The sequence below is a fragment of the Condylura cristata genome, unplaced genomic scaffold (genome assembly GCF_000260355.1).
Source record: "Condylura cristata isolate star-nosed mole 26May11 unplaced genomic scaffold, ConCri1.0 scaffold00017, whole genome shotgun sequence".
Taxonomy (NCBI): domain Eukaryota; kingdom Metazoa; phylum Chordata; class Mammalia; order Eulipotyphla; family Talpidae; genus Condylura; species Condylura cristata.
Window position 1 is genome coordinate 32,048,731 of NW_004567118.1, and position 19,976 is coordinate 32,068,706.

The window sequence follows — 19,976 nt, forward strand, 5'->3', positions numbered from 1 at the left end:
GTCTGCAGTCAGGGAGGGACAGCTGAGTATCCATGGCCGCAGGGTCTAACTCTGGCAGTGCGGCACGGCTGGACACTAACCCCCTGGGGGCTGGATTCCAGAGGCTGGCTAACTGACAGGAGGAGCTGGCTGACCAGTTAACAGTGGATTCCGGCCCCCCAGCCCTTCTTCCACTTTACTGAGAGCCCTGTTTTGTTGCTTTCACAGGGAGGGGCTGAAGGGGGCAAGAGACCAAATAGGGGGCTTTCCTGGTGGCCTATGGCTGAAGTTTCAGCGTTCTAACTGCCTGGCCAGGTTGCTGACCCACATGGCGCAGCAGACCTCTCCTGTCTCACCCGCTGCTCCCCTCAGCATTGTGTTCCATTCCATCGGCCTGTTCTGTTCCCCACTCTGTGTCTGGTGAAGCCTCTCACCCCCACCTATACACCAGTTCTTATATGCATAAATAAAATCTTTAAAATGTGTTAATAAGAACAATTTCAAAAAGAAAGAAAGACCAAATAGCCAGCAGACCAGGGCTCTTAAGAGTTTTCACATGAGACCATTTTCTAAAAAAGTTCAGGACAGAAGAGCAGAGGCGGGAGTCTGAGCCCACGGCCCTCGAGCCTTGCTGGAATGCTGCCTCATGGCCTGTGTGAGTCTGCACACGGCGCTCATGGGGTTACCTTTTACGCCTCCAGTTCTTGATCACCTGAGGGTAGAAGGACACAGACCAGGCCACAAAGTAGATCCAGCCAATCACCTGGTTTATGATGCTAACGATGTTACTATGGACCACCAAGAAGATTATCCTAGAGCTGGAAGGAATTTGAAGAGTGGGGTGAGCTGAGGCTGGCTTTCTAGAGGAAACCCCCACAAGCTCACAACTGCCTCCCTTCTTGACATTTAAGGCCCACTTGGGCTCCGGCCAGCCTACCTGGTCTGATTGGAATGATTTCCATGCAGGTAAACAGTAACTTGTCCAACATTTTGAGATGTCACTTGAAAAGAGGAATCTGTCATTCCAGGAGGCACCACGACCTGTTAGGGAAACTGAGTTGGATACAGTGTCCTGGGACCTCATGGCGCATCCAGCTGCTGGCTTTACTGGGAAACGGAAGGACAGATCGCTCATGATCCCGGCCTCACAGGAACTTACTCACAGGCAGGAGGGAAGGTGACAAACGGCTGACAATGACCCAGCCCTCAGGCCCTCCCCAGCCTACCTCTGTGGCAGGTGGGATGGCTCTCTTCCTCCCACGGGCCATCTTGGGCAGTGATTCAGTCTCTGCCCAGGGACCTCTGATCTCAGTCTCTCAGCTGGAAGAGGGGATGACCCAAGTGTCTACAGGGCTGCTACAAATGACATACTGTATTGGCCCTCCCTGGTGGTGCAGCGGGTTAAAGTGCAGCACTAAGAATCGAAAGCCACTTCCGCATTGAGTTAGATCCCTGACTGCCCTGGAGGTGACCACATGGCGCGGCAGACCTCTCCTGACCTGCCCGCTGCTCCCCTCAGCAGTGTACTTCGTTGATCTGCCTGTTCTGCCCCCCACTCTGTCTCTGGCGAATCCTCTCACTGCCCCTGCAACTCTGGCCTGTACCCCAGTCTGTATGAATAAATAAATAAATCTTTAAAAACAAAACAAAAACAAAAACAAATGACATACTGTGCATAAAGCTTATGGTTCTGAGCCTGACATACGAAGAGCTGCAAAGGGCTTGCTATTGCAAGCCATGACCTCTGCTTCCCTCGGTGGGACGGGCAGCCACATGGCCAAGCCACGTATCAAGAAGAGATACACACCAGACGCCTGGCAGGGAGAACACCCTCCCTGCATTTCTACCCAATATTTAGCTAAAGCTTTGCTCCAAGAAACAGTAAGTATATGGAGCCTACCTGCGGCACCAGAACTCTTAACGCGTCCTCAGGATGCTCTCGAATCCCCTGGGTGGCAGGGAGTGATGTTCCCCTTACTGAACCACACTGTCCCTGCTGTTCCCCCTCATTCCCTGGAGGGTGCTGTCCTTACCCCCACAGCCACCTGTCACAGACACTGAGGATTGGGGCTCCCCGGGTTCGGTGGCTTATTTATGAGGGCCCTGAAGCTTTCTGCTGTTAGCACCAGAAACCTGGGGCTCTGGCAGAACAACTGAAATGGTTAGTGGCTGCCATGAAGCCCAGGGTCCAATTTGCAGTCTACATCTTACATGTAATAATACTGTAGGCTCATTTTTTCTGATTTTTGACAGATCTTTCGGGACATGCCATTTACATATTTGTAAGTGGTGATTCAGTCACTCCTGAAACTAGGTAGGAAGAAAACGGACCAATCAGAAATCACGCATCTTAATACAAGGCAGAATGAAATCATAACTATCCATTTTTTTAACTTGACTTTGTAGACCGCTTTTAGGTCCACAGCAAAAACACCACTGTCTTACAGATCACTTTAGGCATTTTACACTTGCTACTGCCTCAATCCTCATAACCACATCAAGTAAATGTCTTAACCTCGGTCTGGAAATGAGGAAGCTGCAAAGCTGGGGGTGAAGTACCTCACATAAACCCACAGCTCAGGCTCCCAGATGCCTGGAACCCAAGTTTTATCAGGGGGTTTCCAAAGGCACAGGTGGTAGGTGGGAGTCGTTAAAACTGGATGGGGAGGGAGGAGAGGGACCCAGCCTGGAAAAGTGGGTTTGTGCCTTTGTTAAGTTGTCCTGATCTGGCTCCCATCATTACATTAAAAAAAAAAAAAAAGAAAGAAAGAAAATGAGCTGGAACCTATGTTCAGAACAGTATATTCAGCACCCAAGTCAAGAAATGGAGCCTGTCCCGCAGCCCAGAAGCTCTGTCCCGTACCACAGCGGACCCCTGAGGGAAACCGCATTCTGTCCAACACCATGGATTTGCCATCTGTGCCTGCGGTTTATATACTAAGAGTTGGACAGACCAGACTTTTCCTTGGCTTAACACTACATTCAACTTCAACTTATTTTAAAATGGTGATACTTTTACTTAGATGTCTGGCCCCGAACAAAATGGTTGGCATCCACTCCTCAGTCTAGGTTTGATCTGTGGATCAAGCCAGACCCTACTACAACATTAAGTGCCAGAACCTGCAGTGAGAACCAATGGCTTTTCTTACCCTGCAGCAGCCCTCTGGCCCGGGGAGAGGGGGGAGGGGAAGTTGTGAGGCGTGGTGGCCCCTCTCAGGAGCTGTGGCACCTGATGAGGCTCTCCTCTCCCACAGGGTCTGTGTAAGCTGACACGCTACCTGCTTAAGCTTGGACCCTGTCTGCTTGCAGGGCCCACTGAGACGCCCCACTCCCAGGTGCGCATTCAGGTTGTCTAGTTTTGCTTTAAAACCCAACTTCACACTCTGCTTTATTTAATTAGATGATTAAATCCAATAATTGGCTCAATTTTTTGAGAAAGTGGGCTGCAGAGTATAGATTAACAAATACAGGCAGAGATCAATAGCTATGGCTGTTGTATCAGACAGCCGCCGGCACCGGAGTTTGGACACAACACTTCACAGTGGAATCTCAGAGAGTGTTTCTTCAAACACTTTAATGCGCACTCAAATCACATGGGGATTTTGCTCACAAGTAGTCTTTGATTCTGTTGTTCTGGGCTGGGACCCAGGACCCTGTATTTCTAGAAGGCTTCCAAGCAGGGACAAAGCAACAGGTCCCTGGACAGCCCTCTGAGGAGCAGATCTTAGAAAACTAGCTTAAGGATTTCGTTTCCATTCCGAGAACCATTCTTGCTCAGATGATAACATCACCTTAACTTCATTCACATGGCATAAAATGCCCATCCTCACAGAGCCCAACAGACCCAAAATCAGAGATTTCTAGAATGATGAGGCCAGGGCAGTCATGATATAAAAACAGTGGCCTATTTCCATAAGCACTTAACTAAAATGTATTACCCAGCAGTTCTCTACCCATCAGGTAAGATTCATCACTCACTTCATCAGGGAGCTCAAGGATAGTAACATTTTTTGAACGAAATGTGATTTCAAAAGTGATCACCAAGGTTTCGTTTAATGGATGCCTGTGGAGAGAAGAGTCTGATTATTGGCTGGACAATGAGATCTCTGTTGGCCTCTGCACTTCTGGGAGGAACCTATCATTTCTCAAGCCACTGATGTTAAGTGTTATATGCTTGGCCCTGAGATTGGGTAGAAAAGTTGGGTCCCTACTCCTTAAAGGGTTTTCTGTCTTTACCATATTTGCCATGAGGGATGGGGTAGGAACACAAGAAGGTGGAAGACTGGTCAGAGGGCGGCAGGGCCTTGCCATCTGCTGGGTGGAAGTGTGGCCCCTGAAAGCCAGGGGGTGTTTGACTGGGCACAGCTCATGGGGGCCTCAAGTCTGGCTTTCAAGGTCTGGGGTTAATTTGAAAGGCAGCGGAAAGTCACTCCAGGATTCTGGAGAGGAGACAATTGTAGGGAGGAGGTGATGTGTCAGATTTCCAAGGTGTTAATGTGCAAGATGTGATGGCTGGAGTTGGGAATGGAATGCAGGTCTGCTTGGAAATCTTGGTGAGGTTTGAGATCTGACTGCTCAGGAGAGAGGAGAAAAAAGGAAAGAAGGTAAAGAGAAAAAGACAGGGGTCCAGACCTCCATCTTGGCAATCTTCATGGCTGGGAGGCGGGACTAGAAGGAGCAGCTATGGTCACAGAACAGGCAGAGTCCTTGGAACTGTTTGATCTCAGTCAGAACCCTCATGCTTGAACTGGCAGCGTCAACAAGAGACACTCAGATGAGGTAAAGCGTGACTACCTTGGGAAGGGACCACTGAAGCAGTCAACTTTTGCTTTTGGACATGATCTCAGAAATGATCATGATCTCAGCTTAGCATCTTGCCCCCTGACCTTCAAGGTGCTTCTCTAATTTTTTTTTTTTCCTGTGAAAAGGTTTAAGTCTCTCAGGAGCAACCTCCCCCACCCCCAGGAAAACAAGGATTCACTGGGTGCTGAGAGGCCTGGGTCTTTGGGGCTGGGTCTACAACTCAGGAATAGTACCTCTGTGCCTGTGCCTTGCCTTAAAATGGAGAGGAAAGAGCGTTACTTGAAATATGAGTGGAGAGAGAACAGAGCTGGGCCCCGGTACTTACTGGAGGGCAATACTGATGTTGGTCGAACTTCCATTTTCCAGCTTCACAGTGGAAGGAACAGTGAAGTTGACCGTGGACTCTGGAAGGACCCAAATCAATGTGAGTCAGTAGGTCAGAGACCTTAGTCCCTGACACCTGAATTTGACAGCTCCGACTCAGGACAATCTCTGATTTTTAGTTGATGATGTGGAGATTTTCAGAGGCCCAAAGAGGGAACTGACAATCTAAGCTCTCATTATGCTCTTTCCCAATGCAGGAGAGACACAGGCCTAGCAGGAAACACTGTAGCTTCCTCCTCCCCGACAATGACAGACTCTGAGGACTGGTGGCTGAATTAGCCAGAGATAATTTTAGAGCCATGGAGCCCAAGAACTGTCACCAAGAACTTCAAGCTATCGTCTGGGACCGGAAATTGCAGATATGAGAGCACAGAGGTCTCCTTTGTTTGTAAAGAAAAATGGCCCTGCAGAATGTGCCCAGCTCCTTCCTGTGCTCAGAAACCGAAGAGCCCAGCTACCTGATTGTAAAGAAGTTCCTTTGGGGTCCCGTACTAACCTAGCCCAGTCCTTTCACATAGCCCCATCATGGGGCTGGCTGTGCTGATCAAAGGATGAGGAATGACACATTGTTTCACTACCAGGGATTTCTTCTTAGCAGCAGGTGTTAACTCAGGACAAGACCAACAGGCAGGTTTGAGAGGCTGAACACTTCAGAACAGCTTGGCCAGAGACCACAAGTGAGTGAATCTCTCTCTCTGATCTATTCTGTTTTTTGTGCAGCTTCCACCCTCACCCTCATTGCCAGGCATGCTCAGAGCCCAGTCCACCTGCCTGCCTTACCTACAGGCCTTTAGGGTAAAGAAAAACGTAGGGTGTGATCAAGAATCTTGGTGGCTGGGAAGAGGCCACAAGAGCAATCAGGCACCGGACTTAGAAGTGCCCTAATTCTGCTCCCCACTCTGCTTCTGATGAATTCTCTCACAGCCCCTGCACCTCTGGACTGTACCCCAATTCTGTATGCATACGTAAATAAATCTTTTAAAAAAAAAGAGGTGCCCTAAATAAACTTCACTGATTCCCCTTCTCAGTAGTCCTACCTCGTAGCTTCTCCTCTGCCTGGCCACCTCCAGGGATAGTGAGCTCATTTCCTCCAAGGGAATCAACTATTCTGCAACTTGCCCTCCTGGGCCTGGCTCACTCTACCTGGGGCTTGTCAGACCCCATCAGCATGGCCTTCTCCATGTTAGTCCTGCACTCATGAATGCAGACTCAAGCTCTGTCCCGTGTCCAGAAGTCTTCAAGGTGAGACCCCAACATCCCATGTCTCTGTATCCCACCTGACTGGGTCTCTCTAGTACCCTGGCCTGACCTGCCAACTCTGTCTTTTCTCATAGTGCTTCCTGGGGCTTTGTTCTGGGCTTGCACGCTAGGGAGAGGGGACATCGAGTCCCTGAGTTACATTTTATCTGTCACACCAGATAAGACAAACCCTGCTCAGACACTGCCCAGGACAGTCACCCACGCCCCTGGGCCCCTGGGGCTCTGCTGGGACTGTGGTCACGGTGAGTGGGCGGTCCACTTGGCCTGTGCTGTTCAGTCTTTGCATTTTAAAAGAGAAGGCTGTAAACTCTCAAAGGCCAAGGTCAGGGAATGTCTACTTCCCCCTCAGCAGGGCTCAGCAGCTGAGGGATTAGGCTTTAAAGATACAGGGTTCCATCTGGCTCTCTCACTTCCCAGCTCTGTGACTGTGGGCAAGGCCCTTAACCTCCCTGGGCCTCTGTTTCCTTGCTACAAAAATGGGGAGACTTGCACTGAACCCGTGGGAACCTGTGAAGATTAAGTGTGACGCTTGTGCCACATGGTTCACATGGCCTGAGTGTTACACGGTTGCTGGTGACTGATCTTATCATCAAGTAATAACTGCCATATGTTTTTCAGTTCATGGTGGGAGGCGGTTAGGAAGCTGGTATCATATCCCAGAACACATTTTAAATTTTTCCTGGGGCACGAAGCCCCAGACAACACATCAGAAATGCCAAATGAGTCTTAATAAGACCAACCCATCCCCTCCCTGCCTCACAGCTATACTCCCCAAAGTCAAGGGCAGATAGGCATGTAGCATGCAAATTCCTGTTACTTGACTATAGAGAAGCTTCCGGTATGCTTTCATACTGACATCTGGGAAAGGAGGTAAAGTGACAAAATGGAGCAAGGATGCTGTGCAGGTTTCAAACATCTTTCCTATTTCCTGGTGTGTGAGTCTGGGGCAAACTTCTGCCCTCTCTGGACCTAAGTTCCCTCTCTATGTAACTCAGGTGTTGGTGGCTGGAAGCCCTCTTCTGTGCTAGGGCAATGAGGGTTACTATCTCAGCTTTTTAAAGGCAAGTTCATGTGCACCTGGCTTGCACACTCGGGTGCTGGTGCTGCAATGTGCCCCAGCAGGTCTGAGTGGGCCTCTGGAACTTGTATTGACAAACACTGGTCTCCATGGTCCAAAGGAATTTTCCTTTCTCAGAAACTGCTCATCTACAAGGTGTAGCTGCATCATGCCAGGCCAGACGAGCGTAATGGTGTGGACCCCATGGGGCACTAGGGAGGCTGCCTTATTTGTACAAGGCTCATCTGACCTCTTCAGTCAGGGATTTTAAGAGAGTGTTTGATTTTTTTTTTTTGTTATGTAATACAATAGTTTGTTTTACATCATTTTGTAAAAGAGGTGTTTGATTTTTGACAATAGCCAAGTCAACAATCAAAATGATGGGCCTGGCATAATAGGAATGTTAAACATAGCTTTTCGGATAGCAGGAAAATTGCTAGCATGACTCAGGCTTCAGAGAGCCCAGCTCTGGGGGTCAAGGCCCCATGCAGGTACAATTCTTGATGTGTTTTTCTGACACCAGCTGTGTTCTGTGAGGCCCTAGTCCTGCTTTGCTGCTCCGTCCCAACTTGAGTATGTCTCTAAGGAAGGTTCTTCTCATAAGAGGGTGCTGGAAAGACTCCTCAGGTGTCTGTGCCCGCCATCTCACCTGTTTTTGCAGGTGTGAGATCTACACACGCCCTTCTTTATAGATACTGCTCCAGATTGTTGAAGCGCCACAGATGGGAGGGAAGATAGTAATACAAAACAGCTAATAGGGATCTTGGGGCAGCAAGCCAACTGTTTGTGGAAACATTGGGACCCCAGATGTTGGAATGTCCCCCCCACCCCCCACCATGGCCACTGGCCTAGGGGCAGGCAGGTACATGCCTTCTGGACAGTTCCTAACCCTTGGTGATAAGGTCAGACTATTTAAAGCACCATTTCCCTCTATAAAGTTGATGGCCCATTTCTAAACTTACCACATTTCTCTATGAGCTTCAGGGGAAAAAGGATAAAAATAATCAGCCAACTCCTTATCATGCTGCTCGATTTCAAAGAACTAGGGAGAAAAACAAGCAGTAAGAGAAGTTGAAGTTAAGTTGGATCAGCTCGGCTCTGAGAGGACAATGGCCCAGGCAGTTCACAAAGGACTTTCACTGCACACCTGTGACCTCATAGGGTCTGCATCATCAGCTTGGAGATGGGGTCCCCAGGCAGCACTTATCTGTCTGTTCTACGGGGAAACGGGCTCAGAGAGGCCAATGCGTTGTGCAAGCTCCCATTCTGAGGAAGTGGACAAACACTGAATTGTTACCTCTTCAATAGCCTCTTAAGTCCTAGTTAACAGAAAGCATGAATACAGTTTTATGGACTAGGGGTTCTGGTTTGCAGAGTTATTAAAACTGTGCCATGAACTTCATGAACCTATCAACCTTCAGGAAATTTATTTTATTTCCTGACCTGGGATGACTCAGGGATAATGCCACCAACTGACCTTTGACTGAGGCTTATTTCATGACTGTCAAAGGACTGGCAGGGACCACTCGCAATGGGGACCCAGTGAGGAATAAGCCTGATGGACCCTGGAGCAGTTCACGACTTTGGTGAGAGAGGCAGACTGCTGCGAACCCGTAAGCCCAACACACGGCTTGGGTCAAGATGCAGCAGGTCAGTGTGGATTTCCCCAGATGCTGCCTCAGAGCACAGCACGCAGGCCCTCCCACTGCTGGCAGCCTCTGGGGAGTCCTACAAACAGTGGGGGAGTTAGGAGAGGTCTGTGTGGAAATAATCCCTGCTCCCACTATGGTTTTAACTTTCTCAGAAGGCCTCAAGGAATTGGGGTCCCCTCCCTAAAGAATTCTGCCTGACTGCTCCAGCCTGCCTGAATTCTACCTCTACCCTCCTCCCCCCACCACCCCCTTGCCCAGCTTCTCCAGGGGGGGTCTCTGCTGCATTCCCACTGATCCATCAGGCCTTGTTCCAGGAGCTTTCTCATTATCTGGCACCCATCTCCCCACACTCTGGCCTTTTCTGGGAAGCTTGACCACCTGTATCCCTGTGCTCTGTGCTCCACCTTCTGTACCTTGACTCCGGGGAACTGCTCTTCTGTGTATATGCAGTGACCTCAGGTTTCCCGCTGGTTCTTCACTGTTTGCTCCTCACACCTGCCTGTGTCCTCAAGTTCAGGAATCAGTTTGTTCCCCACAGCAGAGTCCGGGCTTTCCTGGAGAAATCAGATGTAGAATCAGGCCTAAATGGTTCCTCTCTCATTCCAGAGAATTGGAATGTAGACTGAGGAACTTGAACACTTGATCAACAGAAGCCCTCCAGCACAAAGGCTGGGATAGCTGCGAGGAAGAACATCAGGACAGCTAGAAATAAACTGAGAGATAAGGTGATTAAAATGTTAGAAAAGGATCAGACTGATAATTACACACTACTACTAGTATCTGTGACAGCTACATGACAAAGTGAGAATTCACTACAACAGGCTCTGTGTGGCATGTCTTCTTCCTGTTATTTACTCAGATGCCACCTGCTTCAAGGAGTTTCCCATTTCCAATTCCCTCCCAGGAGCAACCTGGGGTCAGGGGTCTCCCAAGCAACTCCTCTGTATCAGGTATGAGTTCATTCTGTGAGCTCTTCTACCACCTGTGAGTAACTCCCTGGGGTTCCCTCTTTGGACGAGTAATACAGTTAGTGGCAAAAAAATGGGTGTCCTGGAGGTACATTGCACAGGTTTGAATCTGAGGTCCTTGTTTATTAGCTGTGTGACTGGGTGCTACTTAACCTCTTCAAGCTTCAATTTCTTAATGTGAATACAGGGACAGTAAGAACTACCTGATAGGATTTAAATGAGATGAAATGCAAAGCAAGGTTTCTTGTCTTCCAAAGGGTTTATCAAAGGTACTAAAATTCTTGTGGTAGTAGGGAGATACTAAGGAAAAAAAAAAAGATTAAGAAACAGTGAGGTAAGGTAATTACTACTGTTGCCAAAGACACCTAGTAAGCTCTCACAAAACATAGGTTATTTTCCTCAACTGAAAATGGAAAAAGGCAAGGCCGAATTGCTCTCCTTTTCTCCAGAATGAAAACCCAGGATGGCGGGGTCTCCTCCGGACGAGCTCCGCCCCAGTCCAGCCTGACTCTTCCCGAGAGAGCCGGGGTTCCTGGAATGGTCCCCTGCAAAGCAACCTGCAAACTCTGCCACCCAGACTCAAGTGGCCACTATGAAGAAGGCGGGGAGGGGGGCTCGGACCTGCACCCATTCCACCTCGGCCTCGGCCTCAGGTCAGCCCCTTCTACCTGGGGACTGTCCTTTTCTCAAGGCCGGGACAACTGCCAGGGGATGGAACCCCCTGAGGGGGGAGAGTGCGCGGGGACTGCCCGACTGGCTTACTGTGCAGTCTCTGAAGCCCGACGGTTTCGCCTGGGGAATCGGGAGGGAGGCTGTTGGGGTCGTGCCAGTTCTCACCTGGATCCTCTCAGGCTCAGGGGACCGAACACTCGGGCGGCAGGAGCAGCTTGGAACTGTCCCAGCTCCCCCAGACAGACAAGACTTTCAGTGACGGCGGGGCAGAAGTCACCTGACCCGAACACACGCGTCCCCGCGTGCAGAGCTCGCGCAAGGCACTCTGGGAGCTGTAGTTTCTTACACCCTGGCGGTACGAAAGGGCGGGATTGGGGTGGGGCGGGGGGACGCGGGCCCCTTGGCAGCTAAGGGGGTTCAGGTGTAACGGACGATCAAACCACTTTTAAGGACAGAAGCTCTGGAGCCCCCGCGCTTGTTGCGAACCCCAGAGCTACTTCGTTGAGCCAGGCGCAGACGGCGCCCCACGGCTCCCGCACCCCCGCCTTACGGGGCGGGGTCTCCAGCGCCCGCCTTCCTCCACCTTTCGCCTCTACCCGGGACGCGCCGCCCCGAGGCCGTCCGGCTCCGCCTTTCTTGACCAATGGATGACATGGAGCCGCCATGCTGAGTGAGGCTGCAGGAGTGGCCGGCGAGGTCCCGCCTCTGTCCCGGGAAAGTGTGGGGGAAGGGGCATCTCGGCGGCGGGTGCGCGCCGCGGTGGTGTGGAGGCATGGCTGAGCGAGCTGTCACTCTCGGCATCGACCTGGGCACCACGTCTGTGAAGACAGCCCTGGTGGAGGCCGCGCCCGGAGACTCGTCCGGGTTTGTGGTCCTGGCGAGCTGTGCCAGGGCTGCGCGGGCCGAGACGGCCCCCCGGAGCGCAGCGGCCGTGCCCCAGGTGAGGCGACGCCCTGGGGCCGCGCAGCCTCTGGGAGCCTCGCGAGTTCCCTCTTCTCCTTAGAGAAGTCTCCCTCACTGCTCCAGCCCGCCTGATTCCTGCCTGCCTGCTGCAGCATCCCCGACCTGTAAGGCTTTGCCACAGGAGCTTTCCCATCTTCTCGCACCGACCTCCCACTCTCCGGCCTCTTCTGGGACCCTTGCCCATGACAGTGTATCCCTGTGTTCTGTGTCCTCCACCTTCTGCACCCTGATCCGGGAGTTGCTCTCACGTACCTGCAATGGCCTCAGGCCTCCCATTCACTTTCACTGCCCTCTGCTCCTCAAGGCCTTGATCCTCAAGCTTAGAATCCTGTTCCTTCCCAGAGCAGGTCAGGGCTTTCCCTGGAAATTAGACGCAGAATCAGGCCTGCCTGGCTCCTCTCTCATGCCACAGGCGCAGGATGAGGTTCTCAAAAACTCGATCAACAAATGCTCCCTAGTCCCAAAGGCTAAGAAACCTTAAAGGAAAGACATCAGGACTGTTAGACATTGAGGGATAAGTTAATTAAACTGTTAGAAAGAGAGACTGATGACTAAGTAGTATCTTGTGAATCCTGTGAGCTAGAAATGGAGGATTTCACCAGTAGTGGGAAATAGCTATCCGGAGTCCATTAACTTTCTGAAAAAGGTAGCTCTATGTTCAGTGACTTGACAAGAGAAACATCAAGGATCTCTGTAACCTCATGACTTGTTTCTGGATTTCAGTGTGTTTTCAGAGATGAAATAGGTGAACTTTAAGGCCCCTCCTAGTCATAAACCTTGATTTTTCCTGAGCTAAGACCCACTTTCCAAGAGCTTTGTTTTTCACCAGGTCTTGCCACATATCTGGACTCATTTCTTTAGGGTTCAGAGTCCGTCTTGTTCAGGCCATAAAGAGTGCAGGAGCACTTTGCATTCTCATAAAACTTTCAAAGTTATTTTGGCTGGGGCGCTGGGGTATTTTAGAGTGATTATTTCAGTTCCTTACCTATGAAACGAGGCTCTGAACCTGTAGGGTGAGCAGCAGAACCAGATTACAGCGGTTGGGTTTAGGGTGTGCCCTTTATTCTTGAAATAGGGCCACTTCTTGAAAACCAGTTTCCCCACTTCCCCCAATATTCAGCTGTACACTGTGTGTTACAGGCACCCACACCGACCTAATGAGGGGCTGAGGGGAGGCAAGAAATAGACCTCTTTGCACACTCCACATGTGTGCTGTGCTCACAACATTGCTGTAATTTCGTCTACAGCAGGATTCCTCAGACTTGAATCTGTTTATGTCTTTGGGTCTGATGATGATTTGTTCTGGGGAACTGCCCTGCGCAGGGCCCTTGGCCTTGAATCTACTACAGACCTGTAAAACCCTCTTTCCCAGTGTGAGACCACAGAATGTCTCCATATTGCCAATAAGCCTTAGGGGGCAAAAGTCAACCACAGAGTGAGAACCACTGACATAGAAACTCCTGATGGTTTTGTGACTCCCTCATGTCCAGACTTCTCACTCTTTACCAGGATTGTATACACCAAGGTCTATCTTGGCAGCTATGAAGAAGGGACTTGCACCTTTATATAGGATTTTAAAACCAAGGGTTTAGAGGGAAGTTCTGTGGTCCTTTCTGATTATTAATTTTTCTTGTTTTGGACCTCACTCATCTGTGAAAGGGGTTATGGGGTGGGAGGAGGGATGCAGGAGTTTCTAAGTGCTGTTTTCAAATCTAAAGTCCTAGGATTTGATCTGGATGTAGCCTAGTTGACATAATGAAGGAAAGTAGAGGTAGCACCTTATTACTCTGTGGGTACACCTGTGGGCTGTCCAGAAGCTACTCCCTGATCACACTCACCACGAAAAGTTTAACTAACTACCGAATACTGACTGCCTACTGTCTTCATTCTCATCTGCCCATTTCCCTCCTTCATCCCGCCTCCCCCAAGCCCCCCATATCTCACCCACCCTGGGTCCATTTTAAACAGTAGCTCATCTGTGCTGGATTGATGCACCATCTGCTGGCCAAGTGGGAACTCTTTAAAGCAGCACTGTCCAGTAGAAATGCGAGCCACAGGTATCATTTCAAAGTTTTAGTAGCATTATTGAAACATAAAAAGTAGCAGGGGAAATTAACTTTAATTACATATTTTATTTAACCCAATGTCTCTGATGTATCATCATTTCAATGTCTAATAATCACTATAAATTATTGCAATGGAGACATTGTACATTCCTTTTTATCCTACTAAATCTGAAATACTAAACCTGAAATCCGGCATGTATTTTACACTTTATAACATATCTCAGTTCAGACGAAACACATAGGCACACCATATTGGGTGTGCAGGTCTCAACTGATTTTTCTAACCTGCTTGTTGCACAGAAAATTGCTTTGAGGCCCTCTCTACTCCTTCTTCTCTCTTCAACTCTCTTCTTGTTCTTTAGTTCATGCTTGTTAGGAATCAAGAATTGCCCTGACCCAGGCCAGGAGATAAGAGGCAAGTGAGGGGTGTGTTCCAAGGCAGGGAGGGTGCGTTACCCCGGAACCTGTCCCTCCACTCCCCAAACAAGGGGCCCGAGGGCTCAGCCTTCAGATGCTTTGCCAAGACCATAAGCTTTTTTAGCTTCCCAAAGAAAGACATTCATTAAGAGCTGGGCCCCAGTTCTCTCTTCTTGTACATTCTTCATGGATACATTTTGTTGTGGAAGGTAAGTTTTATTTCTGCCTTGAAATAGTTTTTGTGTGCAAGCACTTTAATTTGGCTGAGATCAAAATAGATGTTCAATTTATTAAATTTAAATAGTTCTTATTAAATAAAGCCTTAAATTTAACTTATAAATAAAACTTATTCCACTCATAAGCCTGACATCTTAAGTATCATCTTTGAGGGCTTTTGAATAGTACTTAATCCTATCTTAGTTAATTAAATAATGTAGACATTTTATCAGCAGTTATACATTTAATATATTTTCTTGTTTATATTTTTTTGTTTAGGTATTTAAATGTTACCTATCTAAGACTTTTTAGAATTGTCTTTCTAATGTGTATTCAGAATATTGAAATAATCCTTAAAAATTAAATATATAACTGTATAAGTATTATATGTTTCTTTAAGTATTCTTATGTTTCAAATCCTTTCACAAATATAAGATTTGAATTTATAATCGCAAGTGTAGATCAGTTACTCAGTTTCACATTTTACATTGGAATTAGGAGGCTACATTGGAATTACAAAATAACCTAGCTCAAATTCTCTTAAACTATATAAGCACTTAAAATACCAAATATCCAGAGTCTGTAAGCACAAATATTAATCACAGTTATGCTTCTTTTAAAGGTCCATCTATTGAATTCATCTTTCCACTTCAAAATTTACTTATCCACAAAGAAAATAATGGTATCACATGGCTTGCTTTCAAAACACATATTTGAGAAAGAAAAAAATAATCCTTAACTCATTAAGACTTATTACGGGATGGGAGGGGATCCTCGAGTGCTGTTTCTAGTCTCTAGCAGGAAATTCATAATGTAAAGTTAGAGGTGGTCACAGAACCCAAATTTCTTATTTTTGAGTCCCATCTTGCCAACTTTTGAAATTATATTAGTCTGTATCTCTTTAGCTCTAACATAACTAAATGTATTTTCTCCACTGATTTGGAAAACTTTTGAACTTTTTCCAAACCTGCATTCTTTTCATAGTCTTTTCTTTTTTAAAAGACTTATTTTATTTATTTATACATACAAGGGCTGGGGTGCAGGCCAGAGGTACAGGGGGATGAGTGGGTGGGTGAGAAGATTCACCAGAGACAGAGTGGGGAGCAGAACAGGTGGATTAACTGATTTACACTGTTGAGGGGAAACAGCGGGCAGGTCAGGAGAGGTCTGTTTCGGTTGGCTCCCTGGCAGCAGCTTTGGATAGCTGCACAGTGCTGAGACTTAACCCCTTGCACCACCAGGGAGGCCCTCATATTCTGTCTCTCAGGACTCATATTGATATATTCTTTGATTACATTCAACTTACCTGCCTCATGACATTGTCATTCAGAGTTATTCTCCTAGAGACATTTTGAAGGAGACTGGAAGTCAAAACAGGAAGAGACAGTCCTGACTTCCTTGACTGGTTTCTACCTCCAGAAAAATCTTTCCATTATATCACTTTGTGTAGCTTGTGCCATTGTCCAATTCCTCTTCTAGAAACAGCTCTGGTGAGCCCATTACCTTTAGGAAGAGACCCTCACCTGGGCCTTGAGGCCCACCTTTAGTCCAGGACTAAAGTCCTGAAGTGCTTTAGTCCATGAGGCCTTTCTTTCTTTCCTTTCTTAAAGATTTATTTATTTATGCATACAGAAATGGGGTACAGGCTAAAGGTGAAGAGGTGGTGAGAGGATTCACCAGAAACAGAGTGGGGAGCAGAACAGGCAGATTGAGTACACTGTTGAGGGGAGCAGCGGGCGAGAGAGGAGAGGTCTGCCAGCAATGTGGGTCAGCTCTGGGGTGGGATCTAGCTCACGCTGAAGTGGCCATGGCTTGGCTTAGCTTCGCAGTGCAGCACTCCAACCCGCTGCGCCTCCCCTCAGGGAGGGCCTCCCATGAGGCCTTTCTTGGCCAACCTTTCCTGCCAATGCCTCTTGCTGTGTGCCATCCTCTTTCTCCCATCATGTTGCCTCGTGAAAGATCCTTCCTGTGTTTTTCCTCGTAGCTTGTTAGACTATAAGTTCCTGGGGACCAAGGGCAGTACTGTTCTCAGTTATGACTCCCCACAGTGGGGGGCAGAGAGTAAACCTTATCTATCTGCAGCATCACCTCCTCTGAGAAGGGATGGAGGGAACCTACTACCACATTTGTATTCCAGGGCCACTCAAGTGAGCAAGGAACCCTCAGTCCCACCCCTGAGGCAGGTCTGCAGGTTCTGGGCATGAATTAGCTGGGTACCCACTAGCCAGGAAAATCCCTGGTGGGGTCTGCCTCCTCCCATCACTGCCTGTCTAGATGTCCCTTACCTACTTGTCCTGCTCTGCTTCCAGGGGCAGGAGCAGGATGTGAGTAAAATCATCCAAGCCCTGCACGAGTGCCTGGCTGCCCTTCCCCGGCAGGAGCTCCGGAGAGTCTGTGGCATTGGAGTGTCAGGCCAGATGCATGGAATCATGTTTTGGAAAACAGGCCAAGGTATGCGGGCTGCGGGAGGATTGCATGCTGTTGACGATACTGGCAAACACACTAGTCTGTGGGGCTTCTCTCGGATAAGTTACCCTCTGTGGTGAACAAGAGAGTCCATGTATAGTTGGTGTCATCCTGTCTCGTGCAAGTGTGCAACACATATGTGAGCTATTTACTCACAAGTTTTCCATGACTAGGGAGAGGGAAAAGCATGAACTCTGATTCCATGCGGGAGTCAGGGGCCCGTCTTCCCCACAACTCCTTTTGTTTGTATCGGTGTCTCAGAACATCAGTGCTGACAAGTAAGAGATCAGCGTGGCTGTAGCAGATGCCAGAACATAAGAAACTCTTGAATTTGGGCAGATTTTTGTTATTCAGTATAACCACAGATATTTGTGATTTTTAAATCCTAAAGTGTGTCTTGTTGAGGGGCTCAGTTATTGAGGTTCATGCAGTTGGTCATCTATCAGAGAGTTGGCCAGTGTAGAGACAGGCGACTTGTTCTCTTTGGTCTCTGGGTGGAGAATTGAACCAACAAAACATCACTGAACACTTTGCATGTAGGGTACTGGGTAAAGAGTGTTGGGTTTCCCCAACAACCTGTTGATGTAGGTTATACTGCTGTCCCCATTGTGCAGATGAGAAGTTGAGGTTCAAAGGCATTAGCATAATATGCTCAGGGTCATATAGCAGCAGTGGTGATGCCAGCTTTGAGCCCAGGTCTGTCTGCCTTTAGACACTTCTTTCCAAGACTTCTGGGTGGCCCAGAGCTCCAGGAAGACACAGTGGATCCCTGCAGAGAGGAGCTTCCCAACAGCATGTTCAAGTTAGGATTAGGCTCCTAAAGGAAGTGGGGAGCTCCCCATACAGCAAGTATTAAAATTTTTTCCTAATTAAGAAACATCCTATATGGGCAGAAAAAGAAAGAATAGCATTATGAGCCAACACCCACCCAACTTCAGCAATATTAGCGTTTTCTTCCAGGTGTTTTAACAGATGATGGACGGTTATTTTGGGGGGCTTCTGGTTAAGATTATTTGGATAATAGATTGACCCCTTTCTGCCTGGGGAGTCAGTGATTCTGAATCCTCCTTGAGCCAAATGGGCAGTAACTGGCCTCACAGGGTGACCAAGGCCCGCTTTCCTCAGTCCCAAGGTGGGGCCTTGATAACTGTAGAGGCTCCCTGAACATCTGGGCTCCCAGGAGCTGCCTGGCTCCAGCAGTAGCAAGAGCAGAAGGCCGATTAGGGTGTTAGGCTGACCTCTCAGAGGGCTTCTAGGTTGTAAAAGCTTTTTAAACTCCTTAATTTTGCATTAATGAGAATAAATGTCCTTTTAATACTAAAACCCTTCCCAAAGAGGACGACAGAGAGCTAATGATTGTGGTCTGGTTGCTCGCCTGCCTATCTGCCTGTCTCCTGACTCTAACAACCACACAAACCATCACCCACATCACTGGAGGGAGCTGCTTAATATTTCATCGAGCCAGCCCGCCTGTCTTCTTGTTTTGTTTTTTGTTTCTGGGAAAGAAGAAAGCCACTGTTTGATGATGATGATGATGCCTGCTTAGCAGAGCCGAGTAAAGTCACATTTGGGACCTGGTTGTTCTGGTTTTTATGACTGTCTTAATGTAGTTTGGTTTCAGTACATACAATATGTAAGACTATGGTGGGCCCCCTGGGAGACATAGAAACAAGCAGGCCAAACCCCCGCCTCCCGGGGCACAGTGGGTGAGGTCAACAGAACCGCACCATAACCTGAGCAGAGAGCTAAGTGCTTCTTGGGGGCACAGGCAAGCCAGCTGGAGGAGAGGGGAAGGAGTGACTTAGTGCCTTCTAAGAGGCCTGTGGTTATGCCTGCCCTCAAGCTCCATTTTCAGGCCCAGATTAGCAGGTGAGTGGGAATCATAAAACAAAGCTAACAGGTAAGCAGCAGACTGGAGAGAAGGTATTTGCCATGAATAATAGTCATAGAATGACTATGGGTACATAGAAAGAACTGATAACAAAGGACAAAGAGCACCCTAGAAAAATGGGCAAAGGGTACCAGCAGAGGGTTCCTACAAGAGGAAATGCAAATGACCAATACACATATAAAAGATGCTCCATGTTGTTTGTAATTAGGAAAGTGCAGGTGAACACAACAACATCATTTCCTACTCACCGAATTCTGAAATATCAAAGTTTGATCACACCAAGAATTGCCTTAGGGGCTGCAAAATTGGTTCTATTGAATGCCCCTGCTGGTGTAAGTTAGCATAATGTCTTGGACAGCAATTTGGCAGGCCTATTAAATAAGGTAACTGCTGAGACTCAGCAGCGCTCCTGCTCCGCAGTGTTCTGAGGTAAAGTACCTTGAACAGGTTCGTGCAGGAGGCAATAATATGCATTTTAGGAGTACAGATTTGAGACTCTTCAAATGATGCCAGCACACCATGCCCATTACCCATATACCAATGATCCTCTGTTCTGTGCACTGGACTTTCTCCATCCTACTCCCTCTCCCACCCCCAAAACTCAGTTCTACAGTTGGATTCCAGGAGCTTGTTTTGGTCAGTGGCTTTGCAAGGTTTCTTTATATTCTGCGAACCAACAAGTAAACTAATCAGGCACTTGTCTTTCTCCTTTGTGATCCCACCCTATTCCATTCATGTTGCCACAAATGGCAGGATTTCATTTTTTTTCTTTTTTTAAATATAGCTGTGGGCACTATCTCTTAAGGTGAGGAGTAGCAAGGACTTTGCAGCAATCTATCCTACATCTACAAAGAGTGTTTTTATGTATTGAAGAAAAGGAATATATAATCTAGAATAGGATACCTGATCAGACTGTTATTCAAGTACAAGGACAGGAAGAAATATTCTGAGGCCTTGAGATGCATAAATGACCTACACTGGAAACAATCTTGGGTGAAATCTTTAAGTAAGAGCAGAAAAAAACAACCACCAGGAGATGTTTCAAGAGTTAATGAAGCAAGATGGCCAGATTCCTTAGCAGAGTTCTATGAATTAGTGAAGGCAAAAGGGAAAGAGGAAACATATTCAGAATCATCCGGAATCAAGGCTAGTAATGTCAACATGATAGATTTGGAAGGCTAG

The 19,976-nt window shown here is 48.0% G+C and overlaps 2 protein-coding genes across 5 annotated transcripts in view; one reads left to right on the top strand and one right to left on the bottom strand.

Annotated features, from left to right (window-relative positions):
• CTNS (cystinosin, lysosomal cystine transporter) overlaps positions 1-12,013 on the bottom strand; it is a 20,796-nt gene extending 8,783 nt beyond the window's left edge. For 2 of the 3 annotated variants that reach the window (XM_004684766.2, XM_012726376.1), the window contains exons 1-7: positions 10,941-11,025; positions 9,549-9,689; positions 8,446-8,525; positions 5,108-5,186; positions 3,958-4,042; positions 917-1,020; positions 666-797 (exon numbers count right to left, since the gene is read on the bottom strand). In XM_004684766.2, coding sequence (XP_004684823.2) covers positions 666-797; positions 917-1,020; positions 3,958-4,042; positions 5,108-5,186; positions 8,446-8,506 — 461 coding nt within the window. In that variant the 5' untranslated portion in view covers positions 8,507-8,525; positions 9,549-9,689; positions 10,941-11,025. Of the gene's footprint in view, positions 1-665; positions 798-916; positions 1,021-3,957; positions 4,043-5,107; positions 5,187-8,445; positions 8,526-9,548; positions 9,690-10,940; positions 11,026-11,990 lie in introns of those variants that run through there. The other variant, XM_012726375.1, reaches the window with a different exon arrangement.
• Positions 11,451-19,976, top strand: part of SHPK (sedoheptulokinase) — a 21,765-nt gene continuing 13,239 nt past the window's right edge. For both annotated transcript variants that reach the window (XM_004685126.2, XM_012726374.1), the window contains exons 1-2: positions 11,451-11,715; positions 16,747-16,888. In XM_004685126.2, the coding sequence (XP_004685183.1) occupies positions 11,548-11,715; positions 16,747-16,888 (310 nt within the window). In that variant the 5' untranslated portion in view covers positions 11,451-11,547. The remainder of the gene's footprint in view (positions 11,716-16,746; positions 16,889-19,976) is intronic.